The sequence below is a fragment of the Dermochelys coriacea genome, chromosome 2, assembly GCF_009764565.3.
Source record: "Dermochelys coriacea isolate rDerCor1 chromosome 2, rDerCor1.pri.v4, whole genome shotgun sequence".
Taxonomy (NCBI): Eukaryota; Metazoa; Chordata; order Testudines; family Dermochelyidae; genus Dermochelys; species Dermochelys coriacea.
The window spans coordinates 207,913,422-207,939,136 of record NC_050069.1 but is presented as its reverse complement, the minus strand read 5'-3'; the positions used below and the strand labels follow the sequence as shown (position 1 = coordinate 207,939,136).

At 37.1% G+C, this 25,715-nt stretch overlaps 2 protein-coding genes and 1 long non-coding RNA gene across 3 annotated transcripts; 1 reads left to right on the top strand and 2 right to left on the bottom strand.

Moving 5' to 3' along the window:
* Nucleotides 1-3,240: 3,240 nt before the first annotated feature.
* HOXA10 (homeobox A10) lies at nucleotides 3,241-6,220 on the bottom strand. The gene is made up of 2 exons (XM_038393069.2): nucleotides 5,343-6,220; nucleotides 3,241-4,183 (listed from the first exon to the last, which is right to left on the bottom strand). The coding sequence occupies exons 1-2, from the start codon at nucleotides 6,157-6,159 to the stop codon at nucleotides 3,909-3,911; spliced, it is 1,092 nt and encodes a 363-aa protein (XP_038248997.1). The 5' UTR covers nucleotides 6,160-6,220; the 3' UTR covers nucleotides 3,241-3,908.
* A 7,542-nt stretch (nucleotides 6,221-13,762) lies between these two features.
* HOXA11 (homeobox A11) lies at nucleotides 13,763-17,875 on the bottom strand. The gene is made up of 2 exons (XM_038391243.2): nucleotides 17,137-17,875; nucleotides 13,763-15,641 (listed from the first exon to the last, which is right to left on the bottom strand). Exons 1-2 carry the CDS (start codon nucleotides 17,816-17,818, stop codon nucleotides 15,409-15,411), a joined length of 915 nt encoding a protein of 304 aa, XP_038247171.1. The 5' UTR covers nucleotides 17,819-17,875; the 3' UTR covers nucleotides 13,763-15,408.
* Nucleotides 17,876-19,723: 1,848 nt separating this feature from the next.
* On the top strand, nucleotides 19,724-20,975 carry LOC122458968. Its single transcript, XR_006279352.1, has 2 exons — nucleotides 19,724-20,356; nucleotides 20,907-20,975. It is a non-coding gene; the product is annotated as an uncharacterized LOC122458968 (long non-coding RNA).
* The last annotated feature ends 4,740 nt before the right edge of the window (nucleotides 20,976-25,715 follow it).

Sequence of the window (25,715 nt, the reverse complement as noted above, 5' to 3'; positions counted from 1 at the left end):
CACTACCAGGAAAAGTTAATATAAATTGGCCTGTGTATATGGTATCTCGGGATATTTAGAAAAGGAACATTTTATCTGTAGAAATTTTAAAAAATGGTTCTCTCCTCCCTATATGTATGATCACAACAGTAAAGCTGCAATTTAGATACGATTTTTAAACCCAATGTAACAGAAAGGATATTGCTACTTTTAACTGAAGGGAAATAGTAAATGCAATGTATCTACTAATGCACTATAGAGCTTGTATATAGGCTTTCACATTTGGATAAATTTTCAGTCTTGATTGAATGGAAATTGCTGGATCGCCTCTTAAATAACTTATTTCCATTTAAAACTAACTAGTTCCAGAAATTTGAAAATGGAAATTTGTATAGAACTTGGGATAAGTGCTCATGAAATTAGAATTATACATTAAACATTTTAAATAAAGCAGAGGCAAGCCTATGTACACACACTATAACTTGATCGATCGATCGATCGATCGATCGATAGGTAGATAGATAGACTATGCTATATATATATATATATATAAACATATATATATACATACATACATACATACGTATACATCGTCATACATACAGTGTGTATACAGACATATACACTAGGAGTCATATGTCTGCAATTTAAAGGTTTGACGCTTTCTTTGTAAATGCATCCCTTCATATGAGAATCTAATTATAACACATCTACATAATCAGTGAAAATCCAATTTCCAAACTATTTTTATTCACTGTAGCGTATCTGAGCCCTGAAAAGGTTAAAAATGAATGATCAAAAAGGATATTCAATTTTCAAATACTTCCCAAGTCCTTGCAGCCAGAAGAAATCTTGATCATGTACGTTAAGGATAAATGTTGTGCCTGTGATCTGAACAAGGGCTGCAGCTCCTATTTCTGTTTGGTCCATGTACACAATAGCCGGCAGCCCTAGATCCCCTGCACAAGGCCCAGTGAGGTCGCTGTTGCTCATTCAGTCTCAATGGAATGTCGGCGCCTGGACACACAGTAATAATGATCGTAACCGAGGCCTTGTGAGCTATAGGGAAATGGGGTTTGGCCGATTTTAAATCACTTCTGGTTACCGGTTCACCTCCGGTAAGGTACTTTTGTGTGTTATATGATTAATCCCCGGACATATGTAGAAGCAGATTTAGATTTTAGGTACACTCAAGGCTGAGATGGACACGGAATAACACAACAGTGTGCATGCAAAAAAAAAAAGTGACACAATGACATAAAATATCTTAACAACAAAAAAAACCTAGACTCTGTCTCTGGTCTGGTTGCAATCGCCACCTTTGTTCACTTAAATTGACGCTATATTACAGGGACTCGGGATGACAGAGTGTATGAATATTGCCACGCAATTAAACTGTATCGCAATTTAAAAATCCAGCCCCCCCCCAAAAAAACAGAACAATTGCTGAGCAGAATGTAAACCGCACCTGACCTTGAATGGAGTCTACAAGATATATTAAAAAATTCCATAAGCAAGCAGGCTTACTCAAGAACTAGCTAACCTTGAAGAACTCCCCAAGATTTTCCCCTTGGCTGTTTATTGGGAAGTGAATGAAGCCTTCGTTGCAGATAGGAAACAATGGCATTGGGACTTGACGCCTACCGATAGCTTCAGCTGTAAGATTTCTTCGGTAGTAAGCCAACTCGCACTATTATACCTGGTGATGATTTCAACTGAAGTAATTAAGGCAGTTTCGTGCTGCAGAGAGAAAGCTGGAGCCCCAACAACATGAAACTACCTAAACCACAGAACAGTTCTCAGCGCTCTAATTATTACGCTCCCCATAGCCGTGTTCCTTACGCAAGGATCCCGCTATAAAAATAAAACCAGAAATGTGACCAAAACATTCCACCTCCCCTCGCTCCCCCAAAGCCTACACCGGTCACCGACTCCAATCTGGAAAGGATTCTTTAAAATGTGTGTGTGTGGGGGGGGAAGGGAGATAATCTCTTGTGAGTTTTTCTTCTAATTCTCCATGCACATGAAAAAGTGAAGAAAAGCCGTGCGCGGTAATGGTACATCATAAAAAGCTAAAGACTCGCCATAAGCCCGGGTTAAGTCTATCTCTCTCCCGCCCCCCTCCGCCCCCGCCCGCAAGAAAGAATTAGCTGTAGCCCTTATTCAGGCCCTATATTTTGTTCCCCCCTAGTGCAAAACTCTTTAATACTTAAACATGCAGCAAGGAAAGAGAAAGCATATTAAATAAGTCTGACAACATGCAGCCAGGTAGAAAGGCAGAGGATACTGACGTGTAAATGTGGCTAGAACCTGTTTGATAAGAAGAACAAGACCTTAATAATACCCTCATTTACATGTGCTCACCTTTATGATTTTCTTCTGAGCCATCTGCTAAAGCTAGATTTTTCACCGTCCTTTGGAGTCAAAGACGTCAGCATATTTCAAGGTGTTTTATTTTTCCAAAAAAAAATAAAATAAAAAATCAATACGCTACACTCAAGAAATAGTAATTTGCTTCCTCTGTCTATGCAGCTCCTCACTCAACTGAAACCACTCGTCCAAGACAGCAACAATCCAGATATACTAGCAAGTCATAAAACTGAACAAAAGCCGACAAACCTTACTGCACCATTGCTATATGGCCCAGACAAATTACGACCGTCTAGGTAATATTTAAATAGATTCCTAAAGTAATTGCAGGGTGTTTAGGCAACTATTCCTGTTGTAAAAGTTCTTGAAGACATAAAGTAGAACCTGAGGATAAACAGTCACAAAAAGAGGTAAAATTAAAAGGATTCATTCCACGTCTTTTATTCTTCTATGAGAACATAAACATCGTCTTTTCACGCACAGCAGCATTACAATATTAATTTATTCCGATTTAAGGTAAGTACTAGATAGAGCTAGAACTAACATTTATAATAATGATAGAATGCATTTGCTTAAACCAGTACCGTTATTTTATAATAATAGACATTTATACATATCTGTATTTATATTCCCCCCCTTTTTTTTGCACCCACACGTTTGACCTTTTTAATGCATGTAACTTCACAGTATAAAGAATAGACGGACACATTCTCCCTCGCTCTTTGGCTCAGCAAGTCCTTCTGATGTTCAATGAACTTAGCTAGCAAAAGGGACTATTTTTTTTCTCAAGATGGGGGGGATTGTTGTGTGCTTGTCATGCGTTACCAGCGGTAACGTCATTTATAGACAAAAATCCACTAATTTCACATATTTAAGCAAAACTACATTATGGTCAATATCTACACCAGACAGAGTGGGTGAAATTCAGAGGTAAGTGTAATAATTTAGTCCATAAGCAACACAAGATCTTTTATATCCTTAAAGAGAAGAGGTCTCATTTTCCTGGCCAATTTTAAAGCTTCAGATACTGGTTGTTATGTTAAAGGAAAAGAAAAAGAAAACAGAGCCTAACACCAGTTCCCCCGAAGCCCTTCTTTTAAAGTATGTCTGCATTTAATTATTGGAACTCCTGCCATTTGGGAGAAAAAAAGTTTAAGTCCCTTTACATAGAACTATTGTAAGGCTTCAGTTATTCGTTATTAAGCTACACACGGTCCACATATACCTTTTATCGTTTAAAATGGAAACTCGCCTTTAACCGGGTTTGCTTACTTTTTCAAGTGGAAAAAAAAATATTTGCAGCTCTTGAACTCATATGTCTCTGTTTCATGGTTAAAGAAGCAAATAACATCAAGGCAATTGTAATGGAACAAGGGCGGCACACACACGGAATTTTATGCATCATTATGGCTCCCCCTCCCCCCCCAGAAATAGCTGTAAAGAAGTTATGGACATACTGAGAATGTATAAAATCCTTAATCCATACAGGTGCAGATTACTAAAGCCTAGGAAAATGATACTGGCTCTTTAACCCATAAAAAAATGTGTTAATAGGTTTATCAAGAAAAATTAAAGTTGGCTGTGAGCTCCCGAATTCTATTCTCTCTGTTCATTTTCTTCAGTTTCATTCTGCGGTTCTGAAACCAGATTTTAACTTGTCTGTCTGTTAGGTGGACCGTGCGGCTGATCTCTAGGCGACGCTCACGAGTCAGGTACATATTGAATAGAAACTCCTTTTCCAGCTCCAGAGTTTGGTGCTTGGTATAGGGGCATCGTTTCTTTCTGCCACTTTTTGCGGTTAGCCAGTTTGCTGCATTTTCTCCTTTTGAATTGCCTAGTTTTAAGAAAGTAAAAAAGGGACATTACCAGATGACACGAGGCAAAGGGGTTCCTCAGGCTGGCCCCCTGGTCATAGTTCTAATTTAGGGAGTCCTTGTGGGCACCTCAGCCTCTTGTTTAGAGTAGCTGGCGTTTCCTTTAAAAATCTAGCCTCCAAAAGCCCGCGGAGATCATTAAAACTGAATGTCTGTGTTTCCATTTTTCTAATGAAACGAATTGTTGGCTCCTACAGTGATGGAGATACGTTAGTGGTGAGTTAATTTAATGGAAGTGGCTTTTTAAATGGCTCCCCCTCCCAACCCTTGTATTGCAGTTTAGTTTATTCTTTCTGTTTTTCAAAACTGCTCTAGCAAAAACTGCGGATTTAAACTTTATAAGCGAGCTTTGCAGCTGGAAGACAAGATGAGCTATTTCGCCTTATTTTCCTCTTAATTGGGAAGCTTCTACCCAGTTTTAAAAACAAACTAAGGTACCTTCGTAGGTGTTTGTTGCTATTATTTAGATATTGATTTGTTAGTGGGGTAGGTGATGGTTTTGTTTTTTCCTTTTTTGTTTAATAGAGCAACTGTATTATATCTAAAAAAATCAACTGTAAAATAATCAGCAACTTAAAAGTCTGACAATATCTCCCACTAGGGTTTTATTTTTGCCTATGGGATCACAATAATAAATAATAACAGCCCTGTTATCTGTTGAAGACACTGAAGGATATTCGTGGAGCATTCATCAGTCTAATTTGATAGCAGTGCGTAGAAAGAACATTTCAACGCGCCAGTTATTTTGAAAAGCATTCTGGATCGTAAAATATAACTTACCACGTTAATAGGTTTATTTATTGGCACTGCCTATTGCTTATTTTGGATGCTTTACAAACATCTATGCTATCTCTTAGGCACCCTCACATCATCTGGGAAGATGGATCTCTGTTTTTCTATATGTTTAAACCGCATGCAGATTACGGCTTGCCCAGAGCGGAGGCTTTAACATTTAAACTATAGGATGGACATTAATTTTTACTACATCCCCACGCCCAAATATTAAAAAGTTCAGAAGGTCAGTCTGAGCGGCGCTTCTTGCCAGCTCTGCAGGCTGCTCGAATCCTCCTTTCCATTTGTGATGTAACTATCATCCTCACACGGCTTTTATTTGCTTACCTATGGGTTCTTTCTCAGGAGAGTGTTTGCTGCTTTCTGACGGAGCTGGGGAGAGTTCTTCTGCGGTCGAAGGCGAAGCCTGAGCGTCTTCCTCCCTCTGGGAGACGCAAGCCAAGGTGTTGGGGGAAGCCTCCTCGGTCTCTATCCTCCCCGCTTCTGTTGGGACTGAAGGCAAAGATGGAGCCGCATCAAAACGAACTTGGGGCTGCGGTGTGAACTGGGAAGCAACAACTTGCCCAGCATTGTAGCTCTTGGAAGTGCCATAAGCTTGAGACAAGCGGAAGTAGCCTGGGACAGGAACCCCACTAGCGTTGCTCATGGGACAGACCTCAGCGTTTAGCCTTGGAAAAGTAGATAGATCTGTGGCAGCTGCACCTTTAGGACATTTGTCTGAATCATAGAGGCAGTAAGAGTTCTCCTCTTTAATGTTTTGAGCAAAAGAGCAGGAGGTAGCCTGCTGGCTTTCAGGCTCTTCCAGGCGACAGGACCTTGGGGGCTCTAGCCAGACCTCCATCCCTGACATGTAGGGATGAGAAGTGGGGACCATGCTTTGAGCAGCACCTTCATTGCGTTTGCTCAAAACTGGGAAAAGTCCGCAGCTTTGCAGCCCATAGGACAAATCGGACGCCTGTGGCAAAAAGACACTACTGTTGGAATAGTAGCCGCCGCCTCCTCCTCCTCCTCCTCCTCCTCCTTCCCCTCTGCCTGAGCTGATCAAGGAGTCTACCAAAAAAGAGTTTGCAGCCGGGCTCTCTGAGCATGACATTGTTGTGGAATAATTTGGCGAAGGGAGCCGATAGCCCTTTCTGGCTGACATTTCTTGTGCAAAACATGCTGAATATGATTAGAGATACCCCCGCACCACGGCAAATGCTTACAGCCAATGGTAACCCAAGCCCTACTAGCAACCCCTCCCAGTTTGGTTTCGTATGCAGAGAGCTGGTCTCAGGTCGACCTCTGTATTTAGAATATATATGTATATTAATGTGTAATATCTATTTCCATATAGAGGCACACCTAAATCTACCTATATCTATAGGTAGATAAAGGGTATACATGTATGCGGAGATAGAGTTGCACACTGAAAAGTATACAGCCATTTCCTACCTTATTTTAGTGTTAGCATACGTTATACTCTTCTATTATCACATTCACTGCTATAAGGTAGCAGAGCAGTCTGATGTTTATTATTACCTAAAATGAAACGGTATATAAATGAACCTTTTATTGTCACTTCTTTTCCTACAGTTGGGCTTTCCGGAAGTAAGGCGTGCTCGCCTCCTTGCACAGCATGTGTTTGTGATGTTATTAATAAAGCCAGGAATCCCCTGTTTTTACTGCTAGTCTGTGACATTTTATTTGATTGCCTACTTTTTAAAAATTGTTCTTATTTATCTCGCACCATTTGACGCTATAAAGGATTCTGGCTCCTGTAGCCTTAAATTATGAAGAAATTAGCAATTTCCAGAATAACATCAACACCAAATGTGAATTACTGTAAACTAATCGGAAATGTACTACAGATGAACAGTTGTTGGCTAGAGTACTGAAGAATCAATTAATAACTAATGTCATTGGGGCAGAACTGGTATTGAGATTGCATCTTCTCATACTATGGTTCACTTTGGATTTTTCCTAAGTCTGGTTAACATTTCAAATGAAAAGATAGACGTCACGGAAAGAATCCAAATCTACACAGTGAGAATGGTTTCCCACATAATACCACCCGCCTTATGTGTTTATTTGTTGGTAATTATGTTTTAAATTTTCTCATGTGGATCATTCACTATGAACCTGTGAAAATGTAGCGTCCATTTCCTCAGTAAAATACTAAGACAACTAATCCTGGGATATTAGACAATGCTGTACAGCCAATATGTAATTGTAGCGGAGCTCCTAGGCAGAGCACAGACAGACAGGCATGCAGACGGAGCGTTAGATAGACTTTCTAATGAAATAGCTGGATGATGGTTCACTTAAAGTTATATCATCTCTCATTTATGCTTTTTAAAAATCATACAAATGACTTGGAGAAATTATGGTATTTTGTGCAAGGTCTATGGCTGCGTGGGATTTTTAAATATTTTTTTAAAGCATTCGGTGACACATTCCCGCTTAGCATATGGGTCTTCTATGTAAAACACAAAGCTGATTCTTAGATCCTAGAAGCAAAGGATCGGTTGTCTTGGCTTCCCGATGAGTACCAATAACCGTTTGAAAAATAAATATTGCTCATTAAATCTTAATGCTCGCCTGATTCTGGCACCCAGCTCTGCCATAAAGCCAGCCGTAACCAATAAGAATGCCAAGGAAACAGTTAAAGTGGTCATTTGGCTTCCTTTCTGACCACGCTTGACTGTGTCAGTCAGAACCGGCAGGCGTTCAGCCATACACTCCTGCAGCGCATACCCTTGGCGTTCAAAGCATCTAGGAGAATATTACAAGAATAACAGTGTACTCTATACATTTCCCCTCGATCTATTGATCTGTCGAGCCTCACGTGGTTTAATATTTCAGTGTTTGTCTACAACGAGGCAATTCCTTTCCACATTTTGACATTCCCCTGGACAAGTTATTTTGAAAAGTACGGAAAACAGCAGGACACAAATGTTAGTTTCCATGGACAAATTAAGCTGAAGGGGCCCTCCTAAGGTTCTTTCCCCGTCAGCTGGAAAAGCTGTGAGCTGGTAGAGGTTGTTACAACTTTGCAGTGCCCATAAAATCTTTATGGAAATGCTGCTTATTTTTCAAACGTTATCTAACGAGCATTATACCGTTGCTTACATACGACTGCCAAGCTGGACGTAATGGTCGGATGCAGTGATCTGGGGACATCAAGCAGCCTATCGGAACCCCTCTATTTTTTTCTTTTCCTGCTGTAATATTGTGTGTATTTCCCAAACTCGACTTACCCCACAATGTGTTAATGTGTGATAGACAAACCTTATCAGATTCCTGTGAGGGCCATATCACTGCTAACAAAATTAATACCATATAAGGAACCAGTTTATTGGCTAGTATACAGGAAGGTTATTATCAATAGGCTTAACGTTATAAATACAGATCTAAATAAAATGAAATGTGACCCTTAGTTCCACGTTCCAAATGTATTTCTCTACACAAATCAGGTATAAAATTTACACCGGGGGAGTCTGCTCTTGCGGCATGTTTATTTTGTATTTGCCAAATTAAATAGAAATGGATTGCAAATCTAGAAACTATACTAATAGAAGAGTAACGCTTGAAATCCTTCCAAAACTGTTTTTTTTAAATAACCAGCTAGCTTTTAAAATTAAAATTAGCTTTGGAATAAAGTGAAAAAGGATGATAGAAAAAGTATGTAAAATCCTTGTCAGCCTAAATAAAATAATTACAAATTTTATAACAAGAATTGGATTTGCCTTTTTAAAAAATGCTAAAGCAAAGAAATCAGGGAGATGAAATACAGGACACAGACTAATCAAAGAAAGAAAACAGGTTTTAACCCAACTCTTTCTTTTATCCTTTGTAGCAAAAGATCTGCCACAGAGGGCTTCTTTTTTAGCATTAGTAATGCTGATTACTTTAACCCAAAGGATAGTTATTCACCAATAACTTGCAACAGGAAACAGAAATCTATGCCCTTTATTGTTTTGTTTATAGTAATGAACAGTGTTGCTTTGATGGTCAAAGCACTTAGTCTAGATCATGAACTCAACTCGGCTGTGTATTATCTGTGCTTTCTTTAATCGCTAACAAGGCCAAGGCAAATAGTAACTAACATCATCAAACCCAGTGAAGTAAAACTAATAATGTTCACTTGATTCTTAACTATAAAAGATAATGGCCAATTCTGGATAAACTAAACTAATTTGGCATGCATCGTGTGTAGCTACTACATTTTAAATACTTAACAATGTGTCTCTTAAAGATTAACCCCGACTTTAAAGAAATTTTGAATAATATTGTGTATTCCAAGGGACGAGAAATAGTTTCTTCTTAATTCTGTTTATATAAGCAAAACCATCTGGAGGTAAATACAAATAAGCAAGTACAGTTTAATAAGCATCAAAGCAAGAAAAAGTGTTATTTGGTGGAGAATCTAAATTAATTGCATACACAGACAACAAGATTAAAATAGAACTTTATCGATCTAACAAAAGTGTAATGAATGTATTAATAGAGTCGTTAAAGTCTTTTATTTGTTAGACTAAAAATTAAAAACTAAAAGAAATACATTAAAAAGGACCGCTCACCCACATGCAAACTCTGGTTCGAAACTTTGAAATATAGCAAGCTAAATAATGATTTATCTCTTTCTTATTTCCTAGACAAAGCAAAAGGTACAACACTGTTAATCGGCTGATGCTATTTTGTATGCTAATTAAAATATGCTTTTGTTTCTGACGTGGGCAAATTGCAATATGCTAAAATTTAAATCTTCCTGAATTTTGTCATGGGCGTGTGTACGCCGCCTATATGAGTATATAGAGGTAGATTACATTGTATAAATCTCAAAAAACTAATGCAGTCAGTGAATACTTATTTAATATTAGAACTGTCAGTTGTCAGGACCGTGTATGTGTGCCAGATTTACTTTACTTTCTGGATTTGGTCCAAAGTAGGCGGCTTTCAATCAGGAGGTTTAGAAACCGTGTCTATGCCAAGAAAGGTGATAAATGACTAGCTCGCTAATTTTTATCTTTACTAGAAATTGTTTCACTTTGTAAGGGACAAAATGCACCTTGGGATGTTTTAGCAGGTTATCCTTTTTGAAATTTAGGTTGTAATTTAATTGTATTACCGCCGTCTGATGGCCTTCTATCATCTGAATATATTTTATATTTTGTGTGCCATTTTACTAATTTTGATTAGCAGTGTATTTTGCACATAACTCTGATGAGCCCTTTCCGAAGTTTAGAACCCTATGATTACTATACAGTATAAAAAATTACACCAGAACCATTTTTAAGGATTTACCTATTCACTAACCTCCGTGAGAACGCTGTGCTTTCTAACGTCTATGTAGCCCTTAATAGGGTACAGAAGTAGAGATATGACTTTTAATGTAGATTTAGGACAGACAGTAATATTAAACATTTCAAGTTATATAGCTACTGTCTTTTTTGTGACTACCTTATCTTTAAATACAGTTTTGATGTAAAGTATATATATCCCTTTTCGAGGTGGAGGCAGCTTGAGAGCTAGCTAGCTAGATGGCTAGATAAATATTGGCCTCAAATTGCAATTTTAGACCATTAGATGAAAAAGGTGTGACAAAACATTATGAAAAACCACGCTATAGTATAGGAAGTGGTATCACTAGCAGGCGAAATAAAATTGTGTCCATGAATAATTAACGCAAAGTAAATACTGAGCTTCTTTTAGACTCTTTCCTACAAAACACGCTATCCCAAACCATGTGAAGTAATAAACAGTTATTGTAAGAAGCAAGCTTGTTTTTTTTTAAATATTGTCCTATGACCAAGACCATCAGTAAACAATTTGTAACCAGAGGGCGCTTTAACTACTGCTGGGGTCTCTTTGATTTATTCATTTGAGTACTGAATGGGGGGAAGGGAACAACAAGGAAAATATTTTATTAAGTATGCTGAGCCTAATCTGAGTGGTGTAAAATATAATTTACTAAAAGGGCTTTCGGTATTCGTCCCGCTTTATTTTGAGGTGCCTTTTTAAGCATTGACGCCTATCCGCGGAAGTAAAAAAAGATCAAAAATGCAATATATTTGCTTAATTAATACATAGATTCTGATAGTGATCTAAAATACACTCTATAAAATACACTCTGTGATTGCGTGTGGGTTTTTAACAATTCATTCGTTCAACTACGTTTTAAATGATCTTTTCGCGTAATATTGCAGACCAGGTTCATTAGTCTCTTTATTCGATTGCACAGTATTACAGAATTAGAAAGCAAAGTGTAAGTTAACTGTATTTGAATCTGATATTTAAAAGCAAAGTACTCAGACTATGGTACCATGTGTATTGAAATGCGCGGCTAAACTAGTGAATTCACATAGAGCCACACATTTTTCAAATACAGACTTACTAAAGAAGCGTGGAACTGTAGAAACAGGAGAAATAACCAGAAGTAGCTGCTAAATTATACGTTGAAGATACTTTAGAGACTACATCCCAACTCATGCCTTAGAAAATGGGGATGTTTGACCTATATCCCTCTGCAACAGTGTTCTATCTGCGACAGCTAGATAGTAAATATTTTAAATTTAGTCTTATTCAAACACTGACTTAATACGCAATCAAATATTTTATTCCTTGTGCAAGTGACTTTAACTATACGTTTACCAACATCTATTGCCAGCTGGAACTAAGAAAAGAGTAAAGTTTGCCTCAGACATTTTAAAACAAATATTGTCCTAGCCATTCCATTAAAATTTTGACCAATAAGCAAACTATGGTTCAAGTCCAATAAGAACATCAAAATTACCTGTCATTTTCAGTGTATGTTATCATAGCTCTATTTGACTGAAGACCCTTAGTGTTCTACACATAAATGTCAAGTTTCATCATATTTCCAGTGCAACGATTTGTATAATTGGAAGAAATCTACAGGATTCTTCTGAAAAATTTTCCCCATAAAGTGGATTTTTCCATACTGTTAGCCAAAACTTTATTAAGTAAAAAAAAAAAATAGTCGACTAAAACTTAGAAAGTCTCTTAAATATTCTTTCACGTATTAAGTTTAACCATCAATTTTTTGGAATAGTTTTCCTCCCTATAGTTTTCCTCCAAAATGCTTAACGGAAACAAAACAAATAAAGCTCATGCAAACTTTCCAAGAACTAGTTTGATAACAGCCCATTCCATTTTAATTTCTGTACATAGGGCAGATCTAAGCACTTACCTTCATACTTTTTCTAAACCAAAATCAATCGGGATTAAATTTTTCAGGAATGCCTTGCGAAATGTTTAACTTGATGTGTCAAGTAAGCAATCCACCGAAGCTACTTTTGCCAACCATAGCATAGAAAGTGCAATAATTTAACGTGCTGCTGCTAGAATGTAAAGTGAACAAAGGCCAAGATTTTTTTTCCAGGGGTTCTCTTCTCCCGCTGCGGCTTTGACATTGATCTGAAGCACGCCATCTTGTGGCAATCAAGCACCTGAGGAACAGTGACTGACTAACTAATTCAGACTCACTATTCCAGTAAAAAGATGCTAGAGAATGTGTCCAGACAAGTGTTATTCAGATCTAATTTCTATATCTAAGAAATTGCTATAGAACCTCTCCTTAGTTTATAGCAGGGCATTCCATATATGCAAATGAACAAGTCATGGACACTTTTTATAATCACATTGTCACAGCAACACAGAGGATGTGTTTTTATTGGGTTAGGAAATCAAATCCCAACCAGAGATACGCCATGGCTCAACTGCCTCCAGGAGTAGCCATGAATATCAGTTAATTTTTAACTAGGAAAGGAAGCTTCTTGCTAAACACTCATTGCCATTCATCTATTTTTCTCTCTATCTCTCTCTCTCTTTCCATCTGTATCTATCCGTCCAACTGTTTTAAAACTTGCATACTATTGTAGCATTCTAGACAGACAAACAAGCAAGCAAACTGCCCCTTTCCTCCTTTTTTAAAAAAATCCTTTGACGAGACGTTGTCTGACTGGGTGGGGGTTGTCAACCAGAGGTCCAGAGCCATTTAGCCCTTCACCTCAAGGTTATGGGTGATGTCCAAAGCAATACAGAAGTTCAAAGCCAGTAAACAATTCAAAAACAGTATGTACTTTCTTTTCCTGATTAAGATTAGGACAAAAATTAGAGATTAAAATGCCATTCTCCCTACCACAGTCTCATCTAGACATTGTTTTCCCAACTTTTGTTTTTCCCCCCTTCGAGATCAAGGACAATTTCGTACAGCCCAGTTCCACCACTCACACATGGAAGGCTTTTCCAAGAACACAATGTTCTTAGGGCTCTCACTCCTTTACACACACATGTCAGCTCATTTTAAACTTCGCTTTAGGGTTATGGTGATAAAATATTCCCGAACATTACTGATACTAAAAATAACTTTTAAATGGTTCGTCCAGACATGTGTGGTCTAAAATAAACAATAGATTTGTAATTCCTAGAAGGTAGCAAGTTATCGTCTTGTGTGTATTTTACAGCTGAGAACAAAGGAGTGATATTTACAGTGAATTACTAAAAGCATTATTTTTCCTTGTTTTTAATCCATTGAAATTTAGATTTAAATTTAGAGCCTCGGTCTGCAAGTTTATTCACCAGTGTGAACATTGTGCTTTGGCTGATAGTGAAGGATTAGAAAAAATAGGCATGTAATTTGCACAGTAAATTTTGATTGTAAAATTTGGATTAGCTAAAACAATACACAGTAATGTAGCACCAGAATAAAAATATAAATTTCCATTTTTTTATTTCTTTGTGCGTTGTTTCATTGTATACATGCAACCAAATACTTTTGCATATTAAAAGAAAACTGTATATACATATAGATGATAGATATTGAAAACAGTGATGTAATACAAAGATATTGCATTTTGTGAACTGTGTAAAAAGAAATTACATCCATTTGGTAAGCTGATTGTTCAAAAATAATTATCACCAATTTGTTGCTCATGTAGAGAAAAAAAGGCACCCTCTCACCCCAAAGGAAAAAAATATGTAAAAAATGTATTAAAACAAAATAGGTAATGTTTTTTTATTTACAAGTCTTGTAAAACACTGTTCCTGTATGAAATATACATTCACGTACTCTCAACAGCAAATTACCTTAACGATAGAATATCGTATCCTTTGTAAACTGATATAGAATTTTAAATATTTTTTAATTGCATTTTTCTCGCTTTGGTTCCTGCAGGACAATATATATATTTATATATATATATATATATATGTATATGTTTAAAATAACTCCAAACAACTATCGATTCTTTGTATATGTCGCCTGAGGGACGAAGTAGAGCTCATGACATTTAAAGTAGACAACAACACATGAAAACAAAATTACCATATTTACATTGTTCGGCTTCTGAATAAATTCCTTACAAGCAACCTTCTAAAGAAACAGAAGATTAAATTATTTTGGTGATTCAATGTTAGTGTATTGTACAAATCCAAGTTACATTTAAGTGTTGTGTGGTATTTACCAAACTCTTGTTCTCCACAGGTATTCCCTGAAGAAAGTTTGTGAGCCAGAAGCCAGAATCTTAGTTTTCTATTTCTTTTTGTCTTTTAAAACTTTGGATTTCATTTTGCCATTTTTTAACGTTTAAATATGGACGTCATGATTAGTTTCTAAAGGATGGCAAGGTATAGACAGTTATTATAAATAAATCGAGAGCTAATATGACAACTGCTAAACATTTTATTTTCAGTGATTGTTTCTTTACGATATATGGCAAATTTATGCCTGACATATTTTTAAAGTAAATAATCAAGTCTTTCATATCATCCCCCCCCCGAACCCAATAAAACACGATTATCTCCATCACTTTGTCTGTACTATAACCTTCTTGATTGGCCTTGTAAAGGAATATGTATTTATTTTTATTTAAATCAATTAGTAATGGAGCACTGCTCTAAGATAGAAATTCTCTTCCGAAGGAAAAAAAAATATTTTGCGAAGCTTTATTTTGCAGTGGTCCTCAGCACGTAAACTCGACATGTAATTTCCACACACACACATTCCACAGTAAAACAAAGGAACAAGATAAACAATAGTTAAACAGTGAATAGGCAAAGGTTCAGTTTCCACTTTTAATTACTGAAACCATAACAGAACGAACGGAACTGTCTATAAAGGTAAGAGGTATGAATTTTGCACTCAGAGCAACGATTGTGGCTGGCCTGTTGGCGCTAGAAGCCATGTGTGTTAACATCAAATCGATTCCAGTTGATATGCAAATATCAAAAATTAAAAAATTAAAAGTCCAGAGTTGATTTACATTTATGTAAAATCATAGTTCTCATAGTCCCGTCAGTTACACACCTCCTTCTTAAATGTAACCCTGTGGCTTGACCTTGTCAAGGGCGAAATTTGAATTTAATCTCATTTTGAAAAACGCTATGAGTTTTAAAGTAGTGGATTAGCTGAGTAATATTGTAATCGGTCCCTGTTAATTTTTTTTTCTTTCATTCTTCTGTTTTGAAACCATATTTTTACTTGACGGTCGGTCAAATTGAGCATTCGTGAAAGCTGGAGGCGTTTCTCTTTGTTTATATAGACACTGAAGAAGAATTCTCTTTCTAATTCTCTAATCTGATATTTGGTGTATGGGCATCTCTTTTTACGGGTACGTTGTCCACCTGTGGAATGAAAAAAGGCAGAAGTGTTTGAAACTTGGTACTGGAAAAAGCTCGGTCAAGGGGCATATATGTAAAGTGTTTTGCCTACTCCATGGGTATAACGGTTAGGTCCTATTCTACAGGCTAGCTCTTTACCTTATTGACCTTTTTGTGGGGAAAGGGTACGGAATATGCAGAGCACACATTTATTCATGTGAAAAAGCAATGATGGCAAAAAACGGGTCACTTCGGCAATGTGGACAGGCATAATACAGAACAAGTATTAGAGTACCTGCCTTATTGTTTGAGCCTGCACTTTTCAAAAGCTATATGCGATGCTTGGTACCGTGCACTGACAGACTAAACAAACAGCTGCACATAGACATTTCTGTGTTAATCACCGGGTTCACTTCAGGGGACATTACGTTAGTAAACACATTTTAGTAAACACATTTTCAACCCCAGTCTTTCTCCAGACCATTACAACTGATTTTTATTCTGTCTACAGATACTGGCCTTACATTTCCATGAATGTGTTTCCCCTCCTTTTTAAATCAGTGGAAATGGCACTGCGTCTAAGGCTGCTATTAAACCATTGCATTCTGATTGACTCCGCAGTTTTTTAAAATGCAGGTATATCGCTAGAATGGCAATGTCGTCTCTCAATGTGCCACCTTAGGCTTAAAGTTCAATACGCGGAGTAGTTCTGGTTGGAAGGTTTTCAAGGTTCAAAAGCTCTTTAAATTAAATATTGGTCTTATCCCTTTTTTTAAAAAAAAACACCCAACTTCCTTTTCTGATACAGGCCACTGTAGAGGTATTTTTCAAAGTTGTTTACTTGCTTTGCCTTTTTAAAAACACATATAAAAATCAGACTTTGACAGATTGAATAACAATTGTAAGTAACAGACTGTTGGACAGAAGGCAACACGTAATTGCCATAATGCCTAAGTAAAATGGCTTCCTTTAGACAAAAAGGCCAGCTTTAGGTTAATTTGTTTCTTTTAATATATTGCTACAGTTCAGGCGGCTACTTTATCTGCTAAACGCTATGCTAGTGCAATCGTTAACATGATGATGGCTTTGAATTCAGCCCCTAACTAGACTTCTGGTGCAACACATGGCTTTTATAAAATCACTGGATCACCTTGATATCAAAGGAGTCAGGATCCCTTTTTGGTGACTTTACAGGCACAAACGTACGTTATTATATTTTCAAGAGTTGACCACAGAGCCCTTTTTTATTATTATTATTATTATTATTTAAAAAAAAAAAAAAAAGGGAAGGAGAACGCTTTTTTTTTAAGGCATCCATTGGCCGGTGGGTATTTCACGGCCAATTTCAGCACTAAACACGTGATCTTGCCTCTTATAACAAAGTTTTGTTGGGGGAAATCTAAAGGCCCTTCATAAACCTTATATGCTTATAAAACAGCATATAAAAATTTAACAGCGGTGGTGCGCTAGATTTCAAACTCCCATTCATAAAGCGCTTGGGCGCTGCCTTTATACGTACTGGAGCTGCTGGATTTCTCCTCATTGTTGCCGGAAGATGACTCCGGGCTGCTGCTGCTCTCTGTCCTCCTCCGCCTCTCCTTCTCCTCCGCGGCCGCCGCTGCCGCCTCTCTACCGCAGCCGCCTTCCGAACTTGAAGTTGCAGGAGCTGTCGGAGGCATTTTCTCGCCATTCTTGTCTCCCGAATAGTCCGCTGAGGACAGGTTTTCCGTGGTGCCATACGCCGTCTCGAAAAACTGATCGAAAGCCTGGGGCAGGACCCCGTTTCTCCCCACCGTGCTATAGAAATTGGAAGAGACGTTGGTGGGGGGGTGGTAGACGTTTGCTGTGTTTTTGCCGAACATCTCGCCCATGCTAGCCGTGTTGGTGGCAGGCAGGCAGTCTCTGTGCATGATCTCCTCTGCTGAGTAGCAGTGGGGCAGATTGTTCCTGGGGTGCCATTTACTGGAGGGGTCAATGGCATACTCCCTGAAGGTAACTTCTCTCACAGGTTGGACCTGGGGTAGGTTGGAAGAGTAGGAGTATGTCATAGGGCGAGAAGACGGGGTCTGGGGCAAAAAAGAAGGGAGGCTGGAGAAATCAGGACCCGAGACGTAGTAAGTACAACTTGGCAAATACATGTTAGAGGAACAAGGAACACGCTCATCAAAATCCATCATTAGGCTACCTCGGGTTCTCCGCATTAGCTGAGCTTAACATGATTCTCTAATGCAGCTGCCTCTTTGAAGCAGATCCGTGAAGTAAGAAATTTGGAGACGTAAGCTGACGTGGAAATCTATCCCCATCCTTAGCAGGGAGGTGCTGGTCATGTGACCAAATGTTGAAATTGACAAGCTGCAAGTATGGGCCCTTTTTTCTTTGTAGCCATCTCAAGGGAAGCAACAGATCGTCACTTTGGTATTCTCACCAAAAGCACGTAATCTAAAATATAACTCATGTTTGCTTTGTGTACCCTTAGAGGACAAAAAGACGCATGACACTTTTTCCTACTTATTAGTTTCACCAATTGCACCAGATCGCTGTGGAGTAGAAAGAATTAGCAATTCCCACATGTTAGGTGAGACCTTTTTAATTTGTATATTTACCAAAAAAAAAAAAAAGAAATTAAATGATTTTTTCTTGCTATTTGATTTCTAGCATTGAATGTTTCCAAAGCAATTGTTCGGTATTTTTTTGTTTGTGCAGAATCTAGTCGCCCTGCAGGCTTTTGCTTGGAAGAATGTGCCAGGGTCAAGTCTGTACTGATTTTCATGGTGAATAGATTACATGCTCGCATTCATGTTCACTTCCGAAGCGCTTAGTGTCTTCCTTCACTTTTTAACATATTAACCTCAAATACCCTGTCCGGTTTCACCCAAGTTCGCCCCAAGTTTTGCTCGAGATATTTAATCACATTTTATTCCCATCATGCAGGTTCCCTTTTTGCCTTTTCTCCAAAACGTTGCTTTTTTTATTTCAATGTTAGGAAGTCCTTTAAATTCCAGACCACTGCGTAAAGAGGGCTGATCTCTTTGCCTAAACAGTGCTGCTAAATACCTGGGAAACCAATGGCTATCCCGATTTCACAAATATTGTACGTTTAATTGCCAGAAGCCTAGTTAAAAATATTGTATATCCTATTAACCCCTAGAAATAAACTTGCAGCACCCAGATACTTTTCTTTTTTCTTCAGACCATCGCTGGAGGTTGAGATCCAGATAGATCTATTTTAAAAACGTAGAGAAGCTTTTACTATTGTTACATGAAAGGGCTGATGTGGAAAGCGGACTGTACAGGGCAGAGACTAAAAAGTATTTATCTGCCAACAAAAATGCACATCCCATCGAATGATCTTTGCCAAAGAAAACAGAGAAATAAGCCAGCACCTTTTGAGGCATGAACAACCTTACACTATTGGGGAAAAAAACATTTTTCCTATTCTGCTGATCGATATCAGAATGAAAAGAAATATTTAGGTTCTGGCTCATTTTAATCAAAACAGCAAAACAGAATTAAACTAAGGCCACAAATAACTATTGTGAAGTTGGCGTAATTAAGAAATTGGAAATATTTCACCATCTCTGTTCCTGTGGACCTGGGTGAGCAATGGAAGGAAATCTAAAAATATTAAGACAACAACATTTTGAATTTTTTTAGGTCCACAATGTAGTGGAAATATTTATATATATCAGGGGAAAGTTCTATTGCAAATTTTGGAGATCTTCGGTATTTAAATGTCAACATTGATTTGTTTATTTATTGCTTAACTTATCGTAACCTTACTTAATAACAAATCTTATGTTTTGCACTGACTAAATATTCTCATTATGTATTTTCGCTAAATTATAGTTAACTATTACATTTGAATTCAAGCTGTAAATATCAACATTATCAAGTAATTACTTTGTAGTGGAGTAAACTAATTTATTAGCGTTAATGTTTATATGCCTTTTTTATTTTACAAGGGTTACGAATCACAAATCAAATGCTCTGGACATATCCCTTTAATGAACACTTTATTTTGGTGTGCTGCAAGAACTTTCATGCTCCCTCAGTGTTTGTGAGCTGAACTTGAAATTATTAATTAATCTTCAAACTTGACATATTTGCCAGAAAGTGGATGGAAATAAGAGATATGCATGTCATCAAAGTGCTACCTGAAGATTCCATTGTCGTTTGGGGATTGCAAAAATGTTTTTAAGCCGCAGAAGAACTCTGCAGCATCAATGCTTAGACTTCTTCCTTAATTCTACACATTTGCCTTTATTTAGTTTCCCCTTTAGCCTTTTTACAAAAAAAAAAAAGAGGCTATTTTGCTCTCTGAGCACTGTTCATCTCCCTTCTCCCTCCCTTTCAATTCTTGATATTAAAAATCTATTTCCCCCTTTCCCAGACAAAAGGAATGTATAAAGGATTTCAGCGACTTTGAGATAACAAAGGCGCCACCATTGCAGAGGTTCGCCCCGCCTCTGTTTGATGGCAAACAAATTCTTGCACTTGTATTAGGGCTTTTAAGGCTATAATTGAACACGGCGCGTCTAGGAGAACCGAAAACAGTTCTAGACTGACCTGCGGTTTTATAGCACTTTTGGCAGTCAACTTCAGCTTGTGTCAGAACAGACATGACAGAACTGACCAACGGTTAATCGGGAAACACCACCTACTTGGAATCGCTGCAGTCCCCTCTTAATTAAATAAATCACAAACGTTGGGGATAGAACGGGCTGCAGTTCTGAAAAAAGGTTTGTATGTGACTATTTCCTGCTCCTACTTACATTCAATTTCTGTCGTGCCTTTAAAGACTCTGACTTGCTGTTTTCGTGTATGCCTATCTGAACAAAGGGAAATCATGGGATGAAGGCAAGAACGCAATTAATAATGCAAGTCCAGCTAACATTATATTAAAAGACACTGCACAGCCGATGCAGAATATACTTGCTTACTTTTGATGGTTTGCTATGTATTTTCCCCGAGAAGTAGGGTACTTAGTCTGTTAGAACATGCTTTAACACAAGAGAAAACAAAATGCATCCTGACAAATGATTATATCTGTAGAACAATTAGAAACTATTATTGAAAAGATTTAAGGGTGCAGACAGTGTAAGAATAAGCAGAGACCCAAGGCGGAGTTAGCCCTCTGCTTTATTTGCTGCTAAGTGAAACAGACATAATGTACTCTTAAAGCCCCGGAATGTCTAGGTAATTGCAGTAAAACTGCTATTATGTTGCTGTTTTAAACACAATTATACTGTTTATTATTTTGTCTAATTTTGAATTGCTCTTTTAATACAGTCATTGGGACTTCCACGTTTAGAAAGCAAATAACACCGTGCATTGCCCCTGCTAACCTCGGTGAGAGCAGCAAAAACAAAAGAAGGCATTTCATTTTGAGAAGCAAAATCCATTCATTCCTCCTTTACAACTATTTCGTCTGGCTGAGAAAGGGCAACGTGTATAATCATGTTATGTGCTTTGCAACTGCGCTGCATGACATTCTAGATACATTTTACAATGAACGCAGATATCGCTGGTAGGTGAATAGACGTTTTTAGCAGATTGGTCGTGTCTATCTATACAAAGCGAAGAAAAATTAATCCATACTTTGGAGCGATATAAACAAAGCTAGGATGTCACGTCCAGAGTTTGTATATATCTGGTGTGCAGAAGGAACTTTTAAAAACAATACAGGGGATCTTTAAAAGGTCAAGTTCTATAATGAGCAAAATGTTGCCACTTAGTGTTTATTTGTGGGGTTTTTCATAAAAACAAATCGCACTATAATTTATATTAAACATTAGGGTGAATACTTGTGTTTCACAGTAGAAGTGTATACTAAGTGGAATTTATGTGTAAAACGAGTTAATTAAAGTATTACATCTTTACTGATTTTTTAAAAATTAGCATATTTTCAATAATTATGCTTTTTGATATCATTTTGATATCTCCAAAATTATGCACTAATTAATTATTACAGCATATAGCTATTGTATGCTTTACTTTCTATATACATGCAGTTATTATAGCAGGACAATATTAGGAATATGCAACATATGTTGGCCAACGAAAACATCATTGATATATAGTGCATAATGCATACATAGTGAAACATCATAACTTCTTTCTTTCTAATGAAAAATGTCTATAAGGTCGCAACACTTCGAAAAAATTGTCTTAAATGTAATGATTTAAATTTCCTGCCGATTGTTTGGATTAAACATTATTTAAGACTTACTAGTTCTACTTACTACTACTTACTACTCAGCTGTTTTTCTCTTTTCCTTTTTGACCACTGTACTACTGAGCTATACAGTAATAACCAAAATATAGTTTGTCACCTAAACACGTCTTTAACATTTTAAGAACAAATAATTGTAACAATAATGGATTTCAAACACTAATACCTCTGCTATTACAGCTAGTAGGGATTTATCAAAAGAGCAAGATGCATTTCCAAGATTATGATATGGAATAGTCTCTTTATTATTCAAAACCAGGCGCTACGTAATTGTAGTCATACTATGGAGGTGCAAAATTTATATATAAAGAGAAAGCAAATGTAAATACAAAACTGAGTCACAGTACAACTGTAGTCTTGGTATATTTAACGGCATTAAATTAATTCTGCCGAATAAGATTTTTAAAACAATTTTACTTACCAGGTTGAAGATTGTACATGATTTTATTAGCATTGAAAATGTTGCATGATAAAGTTACAATGTTTGGAAAAAATGATTTTCCTTTCTCGTGGTCTCTTTTATTACTTAAATAAGACTTATGAAGATATGAATAAAGCTACACGATTTTAGCATTTATCAAGACTATCTCAAATTCACTTAGATGCTCAATATCGAATAGTTGTTACTGAAAGTAAGGCAACATTCCGATAATTGTAACAAATATAAACACAGAGGTGTTTCTCTTTTAACAAGGAATTTATTCTACTAAATAGAATAATCAATTTCAAATGTTATTTTCCTGTTCTTTTTAACCAAAATATTAGATATTCTTTATAACATACCACAAGTACCCTTTTAAGGGCTGCGTCTTTCTCTCAATATTCTGTTTCTGAAAACGTGTTTTTCTGGAAAGCATTGAGACCCAGAGTATATATTTGCCTACATGTCATGGTATTTTTGTGTACAGTCTGTAAGAGAATCGAGGCAGGGTCAGAAATAAGGTGGGCATAAAGAGGTGTTATCCTTAAGGTCTAGGTATTTCTGAAATTGTTTGTCGATGGTACCATAAATATCTTCCCTTCTCTACTTGAGTGTGCAGCTATATTTTTCCAATACTTGAAAACATACAGTAACTTATTTATTTCCATGTATCCACATACAGGTGCAAGAGACTTCTGACAAATGTGGAGTGCAGGGAATGGGTGTCTAAACCAGTTGCTCTAAAGTGTCTGCGAAAGCAAAATTCTTCGCTTGTTATCCTTTGATATAGAAAGCCAGACACTTTTAACTGAGTTCCACTCATATTCATATCCACAGATGACTAGTATAATTAACCTCACCTGTAGTAAACAGGTTCCAATCACCTTTCAGGAAGATTTATTTTATGTGGAATTAATCAAAGTGGTTTAGAGACTATCTCAAAGATTTATTTAAAAAAGCCTAGTAATAAAACAATAAACCTATACCTCTGTCCTTACATAAAATGTACAGACTCGTGATCTCCTGATGCCAAGTCCACAGAGGTTTGACCCACAACCATATTTGCTTACAATATTGATGCGTCGTCTGGGAACTGCAATGCTGTTTATTTAAACAACTGAAACAACCCTGCCAGAACATTCCAGTGCCCACATATATTTAGAAGTATTGCTACAGGTGATGCCTTGAACTTGACCTTAGGTATGTTAATCAATGAAATACATGCTGGGAGAAAAATATGATTGTAGTGCCTCCTACAGAAGGTTATATTGTTATATTGGAATTCAGGGTTACAACAATGAAGTTCAGTTCTTGTGGTATATATAATATGCTCTTAATATTAAAATTTTTAAAGTTATAGGTAATAACATGTCGCTATGGGGAGACAAACTCTTTTTATTTTGGTTATTCTTGGGGGCTGAGATCCGCACTTTGCTGTGCATCCTAAAAATAAGTCGGTCACTTGAATTCTCAGCTAAATCTGATATTATAATACTCAGTGTTTTCGCTAATTCAAGCTGAATTTTAACAGCGATAGATACAGGGTTTTTAAACAATATTTTGTCCACTCACCAAGAAAAAATATCAGATTCTACTATGCCACCCTGCTAACTCTATAGGAGAGCCCTACTCAAGCATCATGAAACATACCGACCTAAAGACATTTCCTCATCAAGGATTGTTTCAGGGGGCGGGTACAGGAAGTATCGTTATACTGAGCCTGTCAAACCAACGACTTCGAACATTAACATATTTTGATGGACGCTGAGAACTGTATTATAATAAAAGTTACCTGTACTTATGTAACTTTTTAAATCTTATATTTGTAAAACACAAGTTTAAAAGAAGTTGTGGATTGTAAAATGCAATAGCTTTACCACACATGTTTTATATTGTTCTGTAAGGTTTTCTTCCTTTTGTGAATTTTAGCTATGCAAATAAAATACAAGGGTGCTTATACAAATATTTCCCCCCATAATCCTAATCTGATTTATTTTGAATATTCCTGGTTCATCATGTCTATTTGTTTTGTCTATTTCCCTTTCCTGACACACGTTTAGCAATGGTTCAAACATCAGTATAGATACAAATGAAACTATTTAGCAACCCAACAATACATTTTATACCATGCACGTATGTAAACTTTTCAAATTCCAACAAAACCAGCAGGGCTGAGATGTGGATCTCTAGTCGTTCCCTTTTTCCTGTTTTTCTGATTATTCAATGTGGTATTTTTATTTTGTTAAAGCTGTTTATATTTAGACATATGCCAACCATTAGCTACGGCTGAAAGCAATCCAAGCCTTCTTTGTATTAAGACCTATTCATTTTTATGTCTACCCAGCGGCATCCCGAAGGTTAAGAACAGACTGGCCTAAACTAAAAAAGAAAAGGAGGACTTGTGGCACCTTAGAGACTAACACATTTATTTGAGCATAAACTTTCGTGAGCTATGGCTGTACAGCGGCGAATTTCTGATATACTAAACAAATAAAACTATGCTTGGGGAGTTTGAATCAAGGTGATTAAAATTAAATTCGGATTCATTTAAATTGTCCAGTTACAAAATCCGGTGGAAATTTGTTTTCCGACATTCCACATATAGCCCAAACCAGGCAGGTTAAATAACCATCCTAAGGAAGTATTAAGGAAATTCGCCAATGGATGGCTTTATTCTTGTAGGGCTTTTCCCCTCTCCTTAATTCTCTTGCAAGATTAAATAATAACAAAAAGAGGCAAACAATGGGAAAAAATTACTCGGAAAGAAACTCAACCGATTCTTTTTCAATTACATTTGAGCAAACTCTTAGAGAAACAGACAAATGCAAATCCAATTATTCAGCACCGTCACTACATGCACCCTCTAATCTTGGATTTGACACTCCCAACACCTTCCATCTTTCTTTAATGCTAAAAGCCTTTTGTTGTTTCCACCTATGTGGTGCTCCGTAGCATCTTTGGGCAAGTTGGAGCCTTGCCCCCAAGCGACCATCAGAATTAATACTTTTATCAATGGCTTGATCGTCACCATTAGCGGCACTCATTCCCCCAAACTTCTGAAGCAAAATCTGTACTTCTGTGTATATCTTGGGAGAGAGATAAATTAGAGTTTTAAGTAGAGGGAAGAGGAGGAGGACTGGGCAGAAGGCTGAAAAACTGCCGCAAAGGCCCTCCAAATGACATTGCTGTACAAATCACCGGGCCCACACTGTTTTGAATTCAACATCAGCAGCAGGGAGAGGGAAACCATTGAGCAAGATCGAGGAATAGCATTTAAATCTTACCCCAGCGTCCGAGATCTTCTTCCCTTGTCCATCAAAAACCGGAGACTAATAGCTACGACTCCGCGATTCGATTGATAGATCTCCAGAAGCCCACTCAGTAGTGGTTTTCCTATACATACAGTACACCTGGTCCACAAAACTATTTCTTCTGGAACTCGAAA

Bases quoted from the DNA above. Each gene is read 5' to 3' on its own strand.
- HOXA10 (XM_038393069.2), bottom strand. From the start codon at position 6,159: ATGTCAGCCAGAAAGGGCTATCGGCTCCCTTCGCCAAATTATTCCACA. The intron at 4,184-5,342 runs GTAAGCAAATAA...TCTTAAAACTAG, and splicing joins TCCTGAGAAAGAACCCATAG to GCAATTCAAAAGGAGAAAAT.
- HOXA11 (XM_038391243.2), bottom strand. From the start codon at position 17,818: ATGCGGAGAACCCGAGGTAGCCTAATGATGGATTTTGATGAGCGTGTT. The intron at 15,642-17,136 runs GTACGTATAAAG...TTCATTCCACAG, and splicing joins GGAGAAATCCAGCAGCTCCA to GTGGACAACGTACCCGTAAA.